The sequence below is a fragment of the Daphnia carinata genome, chromosome 7 (genome assembly GCF_022539665.2).
Source record: "Daphnia carinata strain CSIRO-1 chromosome 7, CSIRO_AGI_Dcar_HiC_V3, whole genome shotgun sequence".
NCBI lineage: Eukaryota > Metazoa > Arthropoda > Branchiopoda > Diplostraca > Daphniidae > Daphnia > Daphnia carinata.
The window spans coordinates 1406053-1420773 of record NC_081337.1 but is presented as its reverse complement, the minus strand read 5'-3'; the positions used below and the strand labels follow the sequence as shown (position 1 = coordinate 1420773).

At 41.6% G+C, this 14721-nt stretch overlaps 3 protein-coding genes and 1 long non-coding RNA gene across 4 annotated transcripts in view; 2 read left to right on the top strand and 2 right to left on the bottom strand.

Annotated features, from left to right (window-relative positions):
- Window positions 1-1133: 1133 nt before the first annotated feature.
- The window catches only part of LOC130698743 (MOB-like protein phocein), a 95704-nt gene continuing 82116 nt past the window's right edge, over window positions 1134-14721 (top strand). Inside the window, exons 1-5 of the mRNA XM_057521432.2 lie at window positions 1134-1240; window positions 1299-1462; window positions 1520-1729; window positions 1789-1900; window positions 1963-2118. Of these exons, the coding sequence (XP_057377415.1) occupies window positions 1184-1240; window positions 1299-1462; window positions 1520-1729; window positions 1789-1900; window positions 1963-2103 (684 nt within the window). The 5' untranslated portion in view covers window positions 1134-1183 and the 3' untranslated portion in view covers window positions 2104-2118. The remainder of the gene's footprint in view (window positions 1241-1298; window positions 1463-1519; window positions 1730-1788; window positions 1901-1962; window positions 2119-14721) is intronic.
- Window positions 2204-2928, bottom strand: LOC130698744 (ribonuclease P protein subunit p25-like protein). Its single transcript, XM_057521433.2, has 3 exons — window positions 2600-2928; window positions 2423-2539; window positions 2204-2348 (listed from the first exon to the last, which is right to left on the bottom strand). The coding sequence occupies exons 1-3, from the start codon at window positions 2872-2874 to the stop codon at window positions 2246-2248; spliced, it is 495 nt and encodes a 164-aa protein (XP_057377416.1). The 5' UTR covers window positions 2875-2928; the 3' UTR covers window positions 2204-2245.
- LOC130698748 (mitotic checkpoint protein BUB3-like) lies at window positions 3928-5757 on the top strand. Its single transcript, XM_057521436.2, has 9 exons — window positions 3928-4100; window positions 4224-4371; window positions 4428-4497; window positions 4553-4634; window positions 4715-4968; window positions 5071-5191; window positions 5250-5310; window positions 5376-5543; window positions 5611-5757. Exons 1-9 carry the CDS (start codon window positions 4054-4056, stop codon window positions 5638-5640), a joined length of 981 nt encoding a protein of 326 aa, XP_057377419.1. The 5' UTR covers window positions 3928-4053; the 3' UTR covers window positions 5641-5757.
- LOC130698750 (uncharacterized) lies at window positions 9093-9781 on the bottom strand. Its single transcript, XR_009003328.1, has 3 exons — window positions 9667-9781; window positions 9284-9608; window positions 9093-9214 (listed from the first exon to the last, which is right to left on the bottom strand). It is a non-coding gene; the product is annotated as an uncharacterized LOC130698750 (long non-coding RNA).

The window sequence follows — 14721 nt, the reverse complement described above, 5'->3', positions numbered from 1 at the left end:
ACGAGTGTGTTCCAGTCGCTGAACAGCCTGTGTTGAAAGCGGAGGGCCACTTTCGCGAAATTTCTTCTCGTACCTGCCCAATGTGGATTTCTTAACAATGAAAAAGGAACTAGCATGCCGGATCGAATGTCCTTCCGCTAACACAGAGACAGCGCGATGCATTATCTCTTCTTTTGGCGGAGAATCTGACCACATTCACTTATAATTACGAACCATCTAAATTAAATGAACCAAATAGAGCTGCGTATCAATCCAATATCCTTAACTATTTAAATCAAATGCACTTGTAATTGTACTTAATATTGTGTGTGTATTCCAATTATTTCAAAAGTCACAGTCATTTTTTGATTGAAGGATGAAAATAATTAAAATTTATCAAAAAGGGGTAGCCTCGAATTTTGATATTGGTGTTTCGCCAAACGCGATGGTTACCCACCCAATATCCTTAACTATTTAAATCGAATGTACTTGGTGCGGATGTCCTCGTTAAGGGCTGCTCGATAGCCATTTCCGGGTGACACACTGGTTCGGTTGTCTTGAAGTTAATTCGTGTTCTTCTTCCACGTTGTTTACACATTTGAAGTACTCCAATTTTTTACCCAAAACAGCTGTTCACCTGTACCGAACCCCCTCCCCAGAAAAATTATTTTCTGTAGCCTAGATAACTAGCTACAAAACTATATTTTTTTTTTGCTTAGTGTGACGATTTTTGTAATCGAGGGACAAAAATTATTTTTGTTTTCTGACCACTACCTCTCTCTTCTAACTCTATAACCGGCACGCCTTAATACATTGTGACGTTTCATACGAACTCACTTTTCTGAAAATGTAGGATAATAAAAGTACTCAAATAAGAATTGTTCGAATAAATATATTGATTTAAGCAGTTCCGTACAGTATTTGGAAATTTGTAGTCAATCAATAATGCGGATACAGTTACCGTACTTTCGAAGATTATTCCACGATATTTTGCCTAGGCTATTTCCACGACATTGTTAAGTACATTAGGCTTCTCCTTTTCCACGGTTAATTCCATGCAATACCGTTCCACTTTCCAAGTACATGAAACTGTTCACACACTGTACACTGTTCCTGATTTCACTGCAATTTTAACCGATCATATTGTTGTATAGGACAATATCGGTTTTTGTTTTGTCTGTGTAGTTATTTTAATTACGATAAAATGGCGGATGTTGAGTGTCGAACGGAGAGAAGAAATCGACCGGGAACGAAGACTGTTGTTAGTATTCGTTATTGGTACTGTATCCGACCATGTTTATTTTCATTTTACTCAAAAGGAATATTACCGTTGGCCCGAAGAACTGTTTGAAGAAATGGACAGTACCTTGGCCGTCCAGCAATACATTCAACAGCTTATTCGTAAGGATTTTACTGCAATCGATGAAATCCTTAAAGCCCCAGATTCTCAAGACGAAGGTGTTTGGAAATATGAACACCTAAGGTTAGTTATGATTTTGCGAAAGTAAACTAAACTGTAATATTATCTTACATACAATAGACAATTTTGTATGGAATTGAATGGAATAGCAGTCAAACTTCAAAATGAGTGCCATCCTGAATCTTGCACACAAATGACAGCAACTGACCAATGGATTTTTTTGTGTGCTGCACACAAAACTCCTAAAGAATGTCCTGCCATTGATTACACTAGGCATACATTAGATGGTGCTGCTTGTCTTCTTAACAGTAACAAGTATTTTCCAAGTCGGTAAGCCTCTTCATGATATGATAATCTATATTGTATTCGCTAACGCATAATTTGGTTAGCATAAGTATTAAAGAATCTTCAGTGGCAAAACTGGGATCGGTATGTCGTCGAGTCTACAGAATTTTTTCTCATGCGTATTTTCACCACCGTAATCTTTTTGATGAATTTGAGGTAATATTTTTAAATTCAGAGTCAAGACCATTACAATACATTTTCAGTTACTTTCGACGTAGAACGAGACTTTCCTTTGTCGGCGTTTTACCGAATTTGTAACAAAATATAACCTCATGTCGAAAGAAATATTGATTGTGCCGATTTTCGAGGAAGTTGATGCGAGTGGTTTTATAGGACATGCAGCAGAGTCTGAAGCATAAGCAAGAATGGACAAAGTTTCTAAGAGGTAGATATTGAATGCAGTAATGGAACTTATACTCCATGTTGTGTTTAATAAATTTGTGTTTTGATGTCAGTTCGGAATGTGTACTTGGTAATAGTTTATTTCCAGATTTTTTTTCGTTATGGTGCATTTGTTTCCTGTTTGTTTTTCAGTTTCCGTTTTGTAGTTGTTTTCTTTACATGCCGCAAAGTAGAATTCTGAGATGGCTGGGAAAACTGATATCTGAATCACGAAATAGAATAAAATACCCATTTCATGTTGCCCCAATAAAAAAACATGAAATCTTTAATTTTTACCCTGGCACAGTAGAATCCAATGGATCAGATGACAGCAATACATGCAAAACTGGAATATTGCGAACAATTCTGATTTGATCAAGTTCATCGTTCTTGGGGTTCCAATACTCTTCACATCTAAACAAAGATAAATAATGATGTAATAGGGTACTTTCATCTTTTCATCTTTAGCTCTACTTATGGTATGAAATTTTAGTAATCTGATGCAAATTTGGGATTTTTCTTTTCATGATTTCCACACAACTAATACATTTCCCAATTGCAGGTCCCACTCCTGTCCATACTTGGCTTCTACTCTCCTCAATAGATTTTAAGGCATATTCAATGAGGTTGGTCATCTTACTCCCTGGCCTTACTTTCATCCAAACTACGCCAGGGTGCAAATGATTGAAAGGTAATTCAGAAAGGTCCATTTCTGGATCTTTATTAACTCCTTTCACGTAATTTTCCATGTCGACAATTTAGAAAAACGGAAAAGGTAAAAACTATTAGTCTGTTATCTGGACTTCTCTATTGTCAATTTTGCTATTCCAATCCGGCGCAAGATGGTACTAGTGTTGCACCGCGTCCTACTTCTGTCATTGGTTTTCTTTACCATGCCTGAGAGTCTGTCAGCTTACACTGACAGTGACGAGATACCAACAAATACCCGAAGATTAATTGACTAAGAGAAGAAGGAAAATTCTTTGTATGAAGAAAAATGGCAATGGGAAATTAAAAACTAATGTGCTCATAGACCTCTTGCAGGGTGCGGATAGCAGGATGCTGGTTGGACGGCAATGGAGAAATCCGCTTTGTTCTTTTGAACGAACTCTTTTTGCTGTTCTGTGACTCTGATTGTACTTAAAAATCATACCATAGGTTTTATTCTTATCAATTTGTGAATCAGGTTCGCATTTCGTTTCAGAATTGATGGCAAGATCCCACTGATATTGATATTTCTAATTTTCAATGAAACTTTAGAAGATTAACGACTGGATTCGGCCACTGGTCCCGGGCCTATCGCAGCGCTTTTTTGTCAATCGCTGTAGGCATTTCGCGCGGGGTACAAAGAATTATTGTTTTTGTTCCGAATCCAATCGGGATTCGCAATCGGGAAGGCAACAAACGATTCTAACCAGTAGAATAATGTTAAGTCGTACAGATTTTTCATTTTTTAAATAAAATCGATGCGCTAGCTTTCCTCCGATTAGAACCCTGATTATGCCGCATTTTACCGTCCTATCCTGATTTCTAATCCAGAACTATTGAAGCCGCCATCTTTAGAAACTGGCTATGGGATTTCAGAGCACTCGTAATTTTTGCCTCATCCTCCCATCCTCCCCACGACTTTTTTTTTAAAGCGTAGCAGACAGTCCGACTGCAGCCAATTGAGGCTGATCGCCAGCACTAAATATATGCCATTAGCCTGACTAGAAGTGCAGTACTCAAAACCTTATATTTTGCCACTGTTTAGGAGGGGCCATTCCACATTTTCACAGTATAGTGGTACATAGTATGCGTACTCACTACACAATATGAAAGATTTAGCGGGACCTTAAGGCAATTCAAGTAACCATCCTCTGAACAGCAACGAGAAGTCAACGAATGTGTTTAGATTTGCCAATCTGTAGCCAATTTTCTTTGTAAAAATGGCAGAATCATCAGAAATCAAACTGAAGTCTACACCTGGAGACGGGTAAAAATAAACTGTCTTCGGTTTTGGCTTTATTGCTTGTCGGAAAATACAACAAAACCTATGAAGTGCTACAACATGCTGTGATCCTAATTTAACTATTGTTGAAATATGTGCTCTTTTAAGGATTTCTGCGGTTCGTTTTTGCCCTAACTCGACGCCGTACCTTATAGTGTCTTCATGGGATGGTTCTGTAAGGCTGTATGACTGCTTTGCTAATAGCCAAAGATTACGGTACAATCACGAACGTGCTGTCTTGGATGCATGCTTTCAGGTAACTTCAGTTAGATCCTTATGTGATGTAGGTAATACATTTTCAGTCTGATCTAGGACTCAACACATTCTCTTAGTGGTGGGCTAGATGGTATTTTGAAAATATGTGACCTTACCAACAACTCAGGTAGATTTTCTCTGTTTTGTTTTCATAATAACTGCTAAATCATTGTTTTATTCAGAGAGTGTTTTGGGTACCCATCAAGATGCAATCAGATGTGTTGAGTATTCATCAACTGTTAACCAAGTATTTAGTGGCAGCTGGTAAAGCTTTTTGTTTTAGCAAATTATTTAGGGTGCATTTATATTTTAGAGCAATTAAGTGCTATGTGTTCCATTAATAGGGATGCTTCTATCAAATTGTGGGATTTTCGATCAAAATCATGTGTTGGAACTCACATTCAAGGAGACAGTGTCTACACCATGGCACTGAATGAAGAAAAATTAGTTGTTGGTACTGCTGGAAGACGTACTTTAGTGTGGGATCTCAGAAATATGAGCACCCCTATCCAAAAGCGGGAATCTAGCTTAAAGTACCAGACAAGGTGTATCAAATGCTTTCCTAGTAGACAAGGATTTGTACTAAGTAGTATCGAAGGTATAATTTTACTTCACAAATTCTATAAAACTCATTCATTACGAAAACTATAGGTAAATATTTAAAAAGAACATCTAAAAAAACATTACAAACGTGTTGCAGGTCGTGTTGCTGTTGAATACTTTGACCCCAGTCCAGAAGTTCAAAAGAAGAAATATGCTTTTAAGTGCCATCGTATCAAAGAAGGTGACATTGAATGTTGTTACTCAGTCAATTCAATCAGGTAAAGGATATTAAAATAACGAATTTCTTAAATGGTGCTTAAGGTAATGGCTGTTTAGTTTTCATTGTGGCTTTAACACTTTTGCAACTGGAGGATCTGATGGCCATGTTAACATATGGGTGAGTTTCAAAACATATCTAGTTTGAAACACAAATTTTTTTAGTACCAAATTTCATTGGATTAGGATGGTTTTAATAAAAAGAGACTATGCCAATATCGCCGTTACCCAACTTCCATATCTTCCCTTTCATTCAGCTTCGATGGTTCCCTTTTAGCTATAGCTAGCTCATACATGTATGAACAAGGGGAACCACAGACAGGGATCCCAGAAGATGCCATTTATATACGCAAGGTGATAATTTTATTTTTATTATGCCTTCTAATCGATCAAACGGTTTCATTTCAATCCAATTTTGTAGGTTCAAGAGCATGAAGTTAAACCGAAATAGACGTATTTCCTTGGCTTCCATGACATCATTATTTTGTAATTTTTTTCTGAATTCAGTTTCGTGATGCTGTTAGATGTAATGGTCAATCATTTTGACAAATACAAGGCCAACGAATTATCCCGGAACCCAAAATGATTCTGAAAATCCGATAGTAAAACAAAAGTGATCGGTATGGCGATCATGGAAAAGTCTATTGGCTATCGGATCCAGATGACACTCGTTAGTGGGACGCTTGTCCTTCTCATCGTCTGTTATTATCTGATGCCTCCGTGTAGTCTTTCCACTGATATTCCGGCATTTTAAAAAGCTATGTTATTGAGGTATCCTTCAGTGGTCAACACATTTATTTGTTCAAAAGACGATTAACAGGTATCAACAAGAACTGACAAAACCATTTATTGAACTTATATCAGACATTTCATTGAGTACGAGCATTTTTACTTCCATCGGTAATAGGTTCTTCGATTAATGCTAACTCCAGATTTAGAAATAGATTATTATTTTTTTTTACTGACCAATGAAAAAGAAGTGTTGGAGTCTTCTAGGCAAAAAAAAGGAGAGAAAAAAACTAACTCCCTTTCCCGGAGCAGCCATTGTGGACGGCGGGGGAAGAACGGACAACACGGATAGTGCAAAGAAAGAGAAAAAAATTACTAAATAAACAAGGCGAAGCAAAGTTACACCTGCCAACTACGTGTAAGCCAAGCCGGGTTCAGTGTCGCGCGTAGCCGTTGGTCCAGCGGGGTGGACTACTCTGCCTCCCGGCTCTTGTTTCCACAACCTCTTCCGGCTGGATTTGTGGTGTACCTTCCACAGTTCCAGCGACAGCAAGCGGCGGCATATTTTTCGGCGACTCTTGCAAGTTATCTAAAGGCATTTCCGTCTCCTCGTCACTCGCATCATATCTTCTTTATTGTGATGAGGACACATCTCAAAGAGCGCCACAAATCAACAAGACTAACTGATAACCATCAGATGCCAACCTTTGTGCGCTTGCCGCCGCTGACATTGTTGCGAGGATAGTTATAACGAATACTCCAACTCCACATCGGCATCACGTGATAAACCGGTAGTCGTCACCTCGTTGTCACTCCATCATCACGTGATTACTTCTAGAAAGTTACCCCTTCATGTCCGCGGTGACATTGTCTTACAATTATAAAAGACGAGACCGCAAGTGTCTCGTGAGGGAGTTTTATACCGTCAGCATATGTGTAACATCAGTGTAGTAGCTAAATACACCTCATCATAATAACTTAATGTATTCATTAGTTACGCGTAGTAGGCTATACGAACATTACATTTGGTGAACGTGCCCATTTTTGAACTTTGTTCAAATTCGACCATCCCGGACTCCTGCCAAGCAGTATACCAGCAGGCCTACCGAACCTAACCGAACATCGCAGCCGACCAACAATCGTCTAGAAACTCCCCGCGACAAGGGTAAGTCACTTAAATGTCATCTGACGATTTAACAATAGATGTATATACACCATCCGCCCCAGTAGAAGAACCAGTAGAAGCAAAAGAGCGTCCTAAAAGACGAAGCATAGGTAGACTCTAAGCGAACAGCACAAAGAGTATACCCAACATTAGAAACCGAACAAAAGAGCGAGAGATTGCCGGAGAAATAGGACCTTGAGAAATAGGACCCGGAGATTTAGGACCTCAAAATAGGACCTGGAGAATTAGGACCCGGAGAAATAGGACCAATTTTCAACAATTTTTTGAAGGGTCCCATTTTTCCATCATAAGGGTCCTATTTCTCCTTGCTATTGGCCCTATTTCTCCTTCTTAAACATCCTAAATGTTCGCTGGTGGGGAAGAAGAACCGGACGGCTTATGTAGTCTTCCGCACTCCAAACACCGTTATCAATTGCTCGTGTAACTTCCATCATACTCTCCATCATAACTTTTTTGTTTGAATTCATATTTGTATTTTTTTTGCACGATTACATGTATTATCTATTGCTTTATACAGCTCATGTATAAAAGTTATATCTATTTTTACACAGTGTTTGGTTTTTTGCCCTTGACCTTTCGTTAGTGGCGTTTCCAGTCCTAGTATCGCCCTCCCCCTGGCTGATCCTTATTCTATGCGAGTTCCCGGAGGCGAGGGGCATGCTTTCCCGTAAGTACCCCTTAATACACTGATAGATAGGAAAAAAATTATATATATATAATTTAAGACAAGTACGTTTTGTAATAAAAAAACACTATTTGCCGCAAAACCATAGATAAAGACCTACGTGGCAAGAACGAAAATAATGAGTTCCGCTCGGCTTTAGGTGGGTGCTGGAAACGAATATGTTAACATGAATACTAGTTTATTATTATTAACATTTGATAAATAATGTTTATAGGACCAATATTACAATCTTTAACTAAATATCATCTGAAGAAAAGACAAAATATAAACTATAATTCACTCTTGATTCAAATACCCTTTATTTCTTCATCACATATTCAATTCTTTTCACAGTTACAAAGATTCGAATAATTATATGAAAATCAAACCCTACTGCTATAACTATGCCAGGCGGTGAAAGCTGTCTGTTGTGTAGGGTAGGAGCGCTTTCCACCAAAGGAATAAATTGTTTAAGCAAAACTGAAATGTACAACTTGCGTAGAAGCATCTATGAGTAAAATTTCAATAGTTATGGCGTGGCTTTTGTTGAAGAGGAAGATGAACTAATAACCTCACCTTTACTCCGAAAGGAGCACCTACATCTCTGGCAAGAATTCGCATTTTCCCCGCATTTATAAAGGATTTTTGACGTCCTCCGTGTCTTGTTTTCCACCTCACGCACATTTCCAAGGAGCCATTGATTACCTAATTAAACATCACATTCAACACTGAAAAGTTTAAGGAAGCTTTGCACTTGGCGTTACCAAATCTACTAATAATGGCAAATCCATTTTAATTATTTTCGACCAGGAACGACCTTTTTTTTTGTACGTCAGTGATAAACGAAGTCACTAATCCTTTTATAAATGAATATAAGATTTTTTTTTAAATTTTCAACGATCATGGAAGGCATGCCAGTGTATTGTTATACAAAACTATCATGACACGGCTGGTAAATAATGGAACACAAGTCAGCTCATCCATGTCAATATTGGCAATTCAATACGAAGTTTTTTTTTTCGCTAGTTTATTCAGATTATGCTTTTTTTCATTTTTCGTTTTCTTAATGCTGATTTATCCCTTTCCTGTTGTTGTTCCTTTCTCTTTTCCTGTTCTTCGGTGCGTTCAACCAACTTCTTTCTCGTTTGTGATGTTGATTTTATTCTCTTTCTTAATTGGTTTGGCAAGCTCGCAAGCAATTCCACATTGTTTTTTGAACCTATTGCTCTTAGTATTCTTTTACCTGTTATAATACAGAAAAGTAAAATTATTTGAAGATCTAAAATGTTTTTTGTCAAATTCAAAGTTTATCTTAGCATCTGTTATTTTTCCTGTTTAGTTTCTTCTTCTCCAACTTATCTAACTTCTGTTTAAGTTGGGTTTTCATTTTATCAGAAAAGTCCTGCTTTTCCCCTGAAATTAGATGGCATAAGCTGGCTTGCCTTCCTTAAACAAAAAGATTAGCACATACATATGAATTGTGAGTATACTTGCAGTACTTTCACTTTCTCTTACTTTAGGAAAAAAAGGAAATTTAATCATGAAAGCTTAGCTGCTAGGCACTCTTTCAGATCTTCAGGATTGGCAGAACGATTTCTGGTGTAAATTTTTTTGTTAGAACTATTGCAGTCACCACCAACCATGTTACTATCGAGATCTTGAACTGTAGAAACTGTAAGTTGGAATATTGGTCAATAAGCAAGAATAGTAAAGGTCTTCAGAAGAGAGTTTGATCCTCGCTTTTTATCAGGCTCTTGATTTTTTGGTTCCATTTTCTTAAAACTTTATTTAGACGATACTTTCAAGTACTTGTTTTCCGCTTTACCATTTACCAAACTGCCTGTTAAATGATAACCATTAAAATCAATCATTATATACCTTGGTGCCTTATAACGTACCTTGCTACTCCTTCAACATTATCACACATCACTCCGTAGATAAAACTATACAAATCTAGCATATTTTTATTTTCGTTAGGCAACTACATTTTCAATCATAATCTACACGCCAAAAAATGCCACAAACAATGGCGTCTACTGGAAAGCTGTTGTTTAAGCTCAAGTAGTGATCAAAACCTCCACCTGGGGGCAGTATAAGTAGAATAAGTATCCAAAAAATCATAGGAAGGGTAGTACAAATTTCTGCTTCAGCAGCTCATGTTATTTTTCTTATGGGGATAACGAACCAGTGGTATTTATCTATGGCAAAATATTGTGTGCATGTTGTACAAGAAGGGCGACACAACTCTCCATTTTAAGGCCTAACTCGAATGAAGCCTGTTTCCAGAGGAGGTGGGTGTGGCCTAATTGAGGAGACTTATAGCCAACGCCACCATTGGAACTATTTAGGAATTAGATCATTCGCCAACGGTTTTCCATTTTATTAGCACGACGTCAATGGCGTCGTGTAGTAAACGCTGTGATAGCGTTCTTCGAAAAATGGCGAGTAAATTGTGCCCCGTCGAAGGTTGTTAAACTCGGGGTAATCAAGTAAATAGCTCTGCAACGCGCTTCCATCCATAAAGGACAATTTCGATTAGTAGGAAACAATTTTCCTGAAGAAAAACCCTTCTAGCTATATTTAGGTTATGTTGTCGCTGTGTACTTTCTTATCATTATTATTTTTTACTCACAGACCCTGCTCCAAAAGTCAGAATATTCCTCAACCACTGACAACTTTTGAGTACTAATCCAGGTAAGCTACATAAATGATGAATGTAATACTTCTTCTCATGCCTGTACGATTTGCTAAAATTCTTATTTGCATTCTCTCCCTCAGTTAGGAAGACAAGCTTTCTTCCAAGATTGAATATCATGTGTTCCATTTTGGGCTCACCGTTTATGTTACCACCCACTGATATTGTAAGGACTTAAAGTTAAAAATAAGTTAGTTAAGTATTTCGCATATTGTTCATGTTATTTTTCCCACTTTCGTTGACCTCCTTTAACTCGAATTTCCCTTTTATTACCTTTTTCCGTTTGACCGAGGTGTCAACGACACCAACTTTATCAGTTGACCTCGCTTCCCCTCTTCACACTCTTTTCTGTTTTATTACCCCACGCTAACTTTAGCGTCCCCACGCTAACTTTAGCATCACCAAGCCAAAGTGTGGTATAAAACCCACGCCTGAGCTGTGCCGTTTTTTAATCTCTTTCCACCCTGCCGTTCGTGTAGTCGTATAGTAGCGTAGCAGCATTTTAGCCACGTTCGAGTGTGTCGCTTGCCTTGTGTTAGAGTGTATTAGATACCTTTTGCGAGTGTCGTGTAATCTTGACCGTGAGAGTGAATACACTGTGACCCAACACCCATCCACCGTGTTCCTTATTCTACCGCTACGAGTGTCTGGCCGAGACGCTGCTCCCACTCTTCCTGACGCCGCCCCCCGTGCTTCCCGACATCGCCATCCGTTCACCCGATGCCGCGTCGCGTCGCAACATCCCCGCTAGAGCTATGTCCCCTATGTAAGTATCCTCACACCCCCATCCTTCCTAACTTTCTACTATTGTTCTTTTCATATCCGTGCAGCCGACGTGACTGGCTGACGGATCCTAACAAACCTAATTATGCACCACACACCAAATGCTGACCAGAATATTAAATTAAGAAATTAACCTAACCGTTGTCAGTATTGTGTGTGTGCTATTATCCCCCAGTTGCGTCAGACGTGACTGGGTCTTGATTATTGCATCTGGTGGCAGCGAAGTCGAACCGTGACCTCGCCGCTCGAAAACCGACGTGCCCGCTACCAACGATCTGCCCTTCCGGAGCGTGCCGCGAACGTTACACAGTGCATGCGACTCTAAAGACGAAACGTGCGGTAGGTATCAGACGCTAAACGTGACTGAACGCGCGGGTCGTTTAATTTGTAGAAAAAAAAACACCCCTACCCTTACCTGTCCCCATCACCCGTGCACCCGCAATACGTCACGAAGACCTCACGCTGACGCCCGAGACTTACGCCGACCCCCGAGAGACTCACGCCGACTCCCGGAGAATCACGCCGACTCCCAGAGAATCAGGTCGACTCCCAGAATCACGCCGACTCCCGAAGAATCACGCCGACTCCCAGAGACTCACGCCGGCCCGGTAAGGAAAACCGGCGACCTCAGGAGGACCCCCCACTGCCCCAACCCCTCCGCTACAACATCCGAAGATATGTCAAAAGGAGTGTCAAATTTGGAGAAAAGGATTCCGCTCTTCAAAAGCCGGGGAAAGTCCTTCCGCCAAAACTTCCCCTCCTTTAGGAGAGGGGCAGGACAAAATCAGTCCGCTACAGACCAACAATACATTGAAAACCAACTAAAGGATTTCGTCGCAAGCTGCAGGACTGATACGCACCCAGAGACCGACTACTTCACTTCGCAAGAAGTACAGGAGCACGCAAACGAAGCCGCGTGGGAACGCCTAGCAGCCCGACTCAAGACTCCACACCCACAGCCGTCCGCGCGCACCCAACAGCCTGACATCCCCGAAGACCGCGCCGGAGAAGAAACCTTAAACATTCTAAGAAAAAATAGACTTTTGGATGTCGCCCGGCCCCTACTGAAGGACGCATCGGATACCGAAGAAGAACGAAGAGAATTGCTACGTCAGGCAATCACCCTCTTACAAGAGGAAGACCCTTCACTGTTACCAAGTGACGCCCCGAGAGCTTCGTTTTACAGTCAATATTGGAACACACCAATAGAAGACATCCCGGAGGAAGAAATCATCTTCGAGCTTCAGCATCACCTGGAAAGAAATTAGTTCACCAAATTAGTCCACCTTTCGGAGGCCAACTCCCCTTGAACCGGCTCCCCAGGAACGTTGTACCACAACCTCGAGCCGCTGACGCGCAGACAAGCGAACCACACCACGAAACCCTTCACCTCTATCATCGTTGGAGAAAAGACCGTACAACCCACGTCCACTAGCACCCCTATCTTATCTCCCACTATGCCACATCACCACGCCCTACATCCAACCCCCATGAACACCCTGTCTGATCCTTCATGGGGAAAGACGCCATCCAACCGGAAGGTATCATTCACGCCGGTATTGCCCACGTACAGGCCTGCGATGGACCCACGGTCGACGGAATTTCAAGGAAGTTTGGTGGACACGTGTGAGAAGGAATTGACCCGACTCCTAGAGGCAGGCGTCGAAATCTACACTCCGGTCAACACCGCTTTATCTCGAACCCGAATAACGCAGGGTAATTGCACCGCACCAGTACAACCAACAACGAACGAGCATTTGAAACCGCCCGGAGTCACATCACTACCGTCACCGCAGCCGGGACACAGTGCCCTCTACACTCAAGCCACGACGCCACCCATGACATCAGCACTACCCCCACGAACGTACCTCCGCCAGGGTATCGTAACGTCAACTCCATTGAACGCCCAATCGGCGACAGACGGGCCATCTCACCCGCACTGGAGAGGTGTTCAAGAACCCTCGACGTACGTACCGAACCAGAGCCACCCCCAGTCGTCAATCGCGCCCAGCATAACCATCGAAGACCAGCTTAGGTTAGCCCAGCAAGAGCAGGCCATGCAGGCGTTCAGCTCGGTAGCCATCTTTTGCGACAGACAAAGATCCGGTCGTTTCGACGATTGGGTGGCTCACCTCGAGGCCACCCTCGACTTGGGCAATTTTGAAGAGGCGAGGAAACTCCGCCTCATGCGGTCCAAACTCTACGGAGAAGCCGCCGAAGAATTCGACAATTTCGAACTAGACAACCCCATCCGCTCTCAGGATTACGCAGCCGTCAAAGAAAGGCTTCTCAAACTTTTCCAGTCGACCGAGACAAGGTCACAGAGGAGCGTAGAATTTCACAACATGAAACGAGAACCCGAAGAAAACATGCGACGTTACGCTAACCGTATAAGGAAGGCGTTTTACAAGGCCTATCCTATGGAAGGTGTCCTCGATGCCGCCACTGCAGCATCACGAACACAGATGATGATGGAAAAATTCATCGAAGGCCTCCAATACGACCTTTAACCAAGACTAAAACACAAGGAGTTTCACTCCTTCGAAACGCTAATCGACAAAGCCGAGTTGGCAGCGATGGCTATCGAAGAAGGTCAGGCAAGGGTGCACATACAGGCTGCGTATGCGTCACCTAACATCCCAAGCAACCACAACGCCGAGCTAGCAGGAGTACTGGAGGCTTTAGAAAAGCTGAACACAAAAAATTGAAAGAAACGCCTCCGACCAGAATCTAGAGTTACAACATCGTTTGACCAATTTGCAACGCCAGTTGACACAACAACAACAAACAGCTAAATCGCGAGACCCCATCGCCTCGCAGGCCGAAGCTTTCCGAAGAACAGCGGTGTTGTGTGAATTTCACAACCCGTACGGAGGTCATACCACGGAGAACTGCTTCGCCAAATTTCAACAGCGAAACGACAAAGTGCAGCCGATGCAACGAAGTTGGGCATCGCCACAGTTTTTGCCCCACGATCAAAAATCCTCCACCTCCACCACCATCGCATACTTCAGAATCGCCCTCAGCGCGACCGGGTATTCTGCGATCGCGGGCGGAAAACTAGACGCCACCGATCAGCATGTTGGGCCCCTCGGTGGATACCCTAAGCCCCAACAATTCGTCAAGGCCGTATCCGACACCCCAGCCACCCCCAGACTTAATCTATATGTAGGAGACTGCTCACTCCGAGCACTAGTTGATAGCGGAGCAGTAAAGAGTCTCGTCAGCAGCACACTCTTCAACAAACTCCTGAAGCAAGGAATCGATCTGGAACATTCAAAGGAGGTAGCCGTCGACCTCTTTGACATAAACAACAGGCCCCTGATCTGCCAGGGAACAGTAGTATTTAACCTTCTCGTCGAGGACGAGAGACCCTTCCAGCAAGAGTTCATCGTCGTTCAAGGGATTATGGAAGATTGCGTTCTAGATTTAGACGCTCTTTATAAACATAAGTTCATGACCGACGGTCGTGAGA

Bases quoted from the DNA above. Each gene is read 5' to 3' on its own strand.
- LOC130698744 (XM_057521433.2), bottom strand. From the start codon at position 2,874: ATGGAAAATTACGTGAAAGGAGTTAATAAAGATCCAGAAATGGACCTT. The intron at 2,540-2,599 runs GTAGAGCTAAAG...ATCTTTGTTTAG, and splicing joins ACTAAAATTTCATACCATAA to ATGTGAAGAGTATTGGAACC. The intron at 2,349-2,422 runs GTAAAAATTAAA...TTCGTGATTCAG, and splicing joins TTGGATTCTACTGTGCCAGG to ATATCAGTTTTCCCAGCCAT.
- LOC130698748 (XM_057521436.2), top strand. From the start codon at position 4,054: ATGGCAGAATCATCAGAAATCAAACTGAAGTCTACACCTGGAGACGG. The intron at 4,498-4,552 runs GTAGATTTTCTC...TGTTTTATTCAG, and splicing joins TGACCTTACCAACAACTCAG to AGAGTGTTTTGGGTACCCAT. The intron at 4,969-5,070 runs GTATAATTTTAC...AACGTGTTGCAG, and splicing joins TGTACTAAGTAGTATCGAAG to GTCGTGTTGCTGTTGAATAC.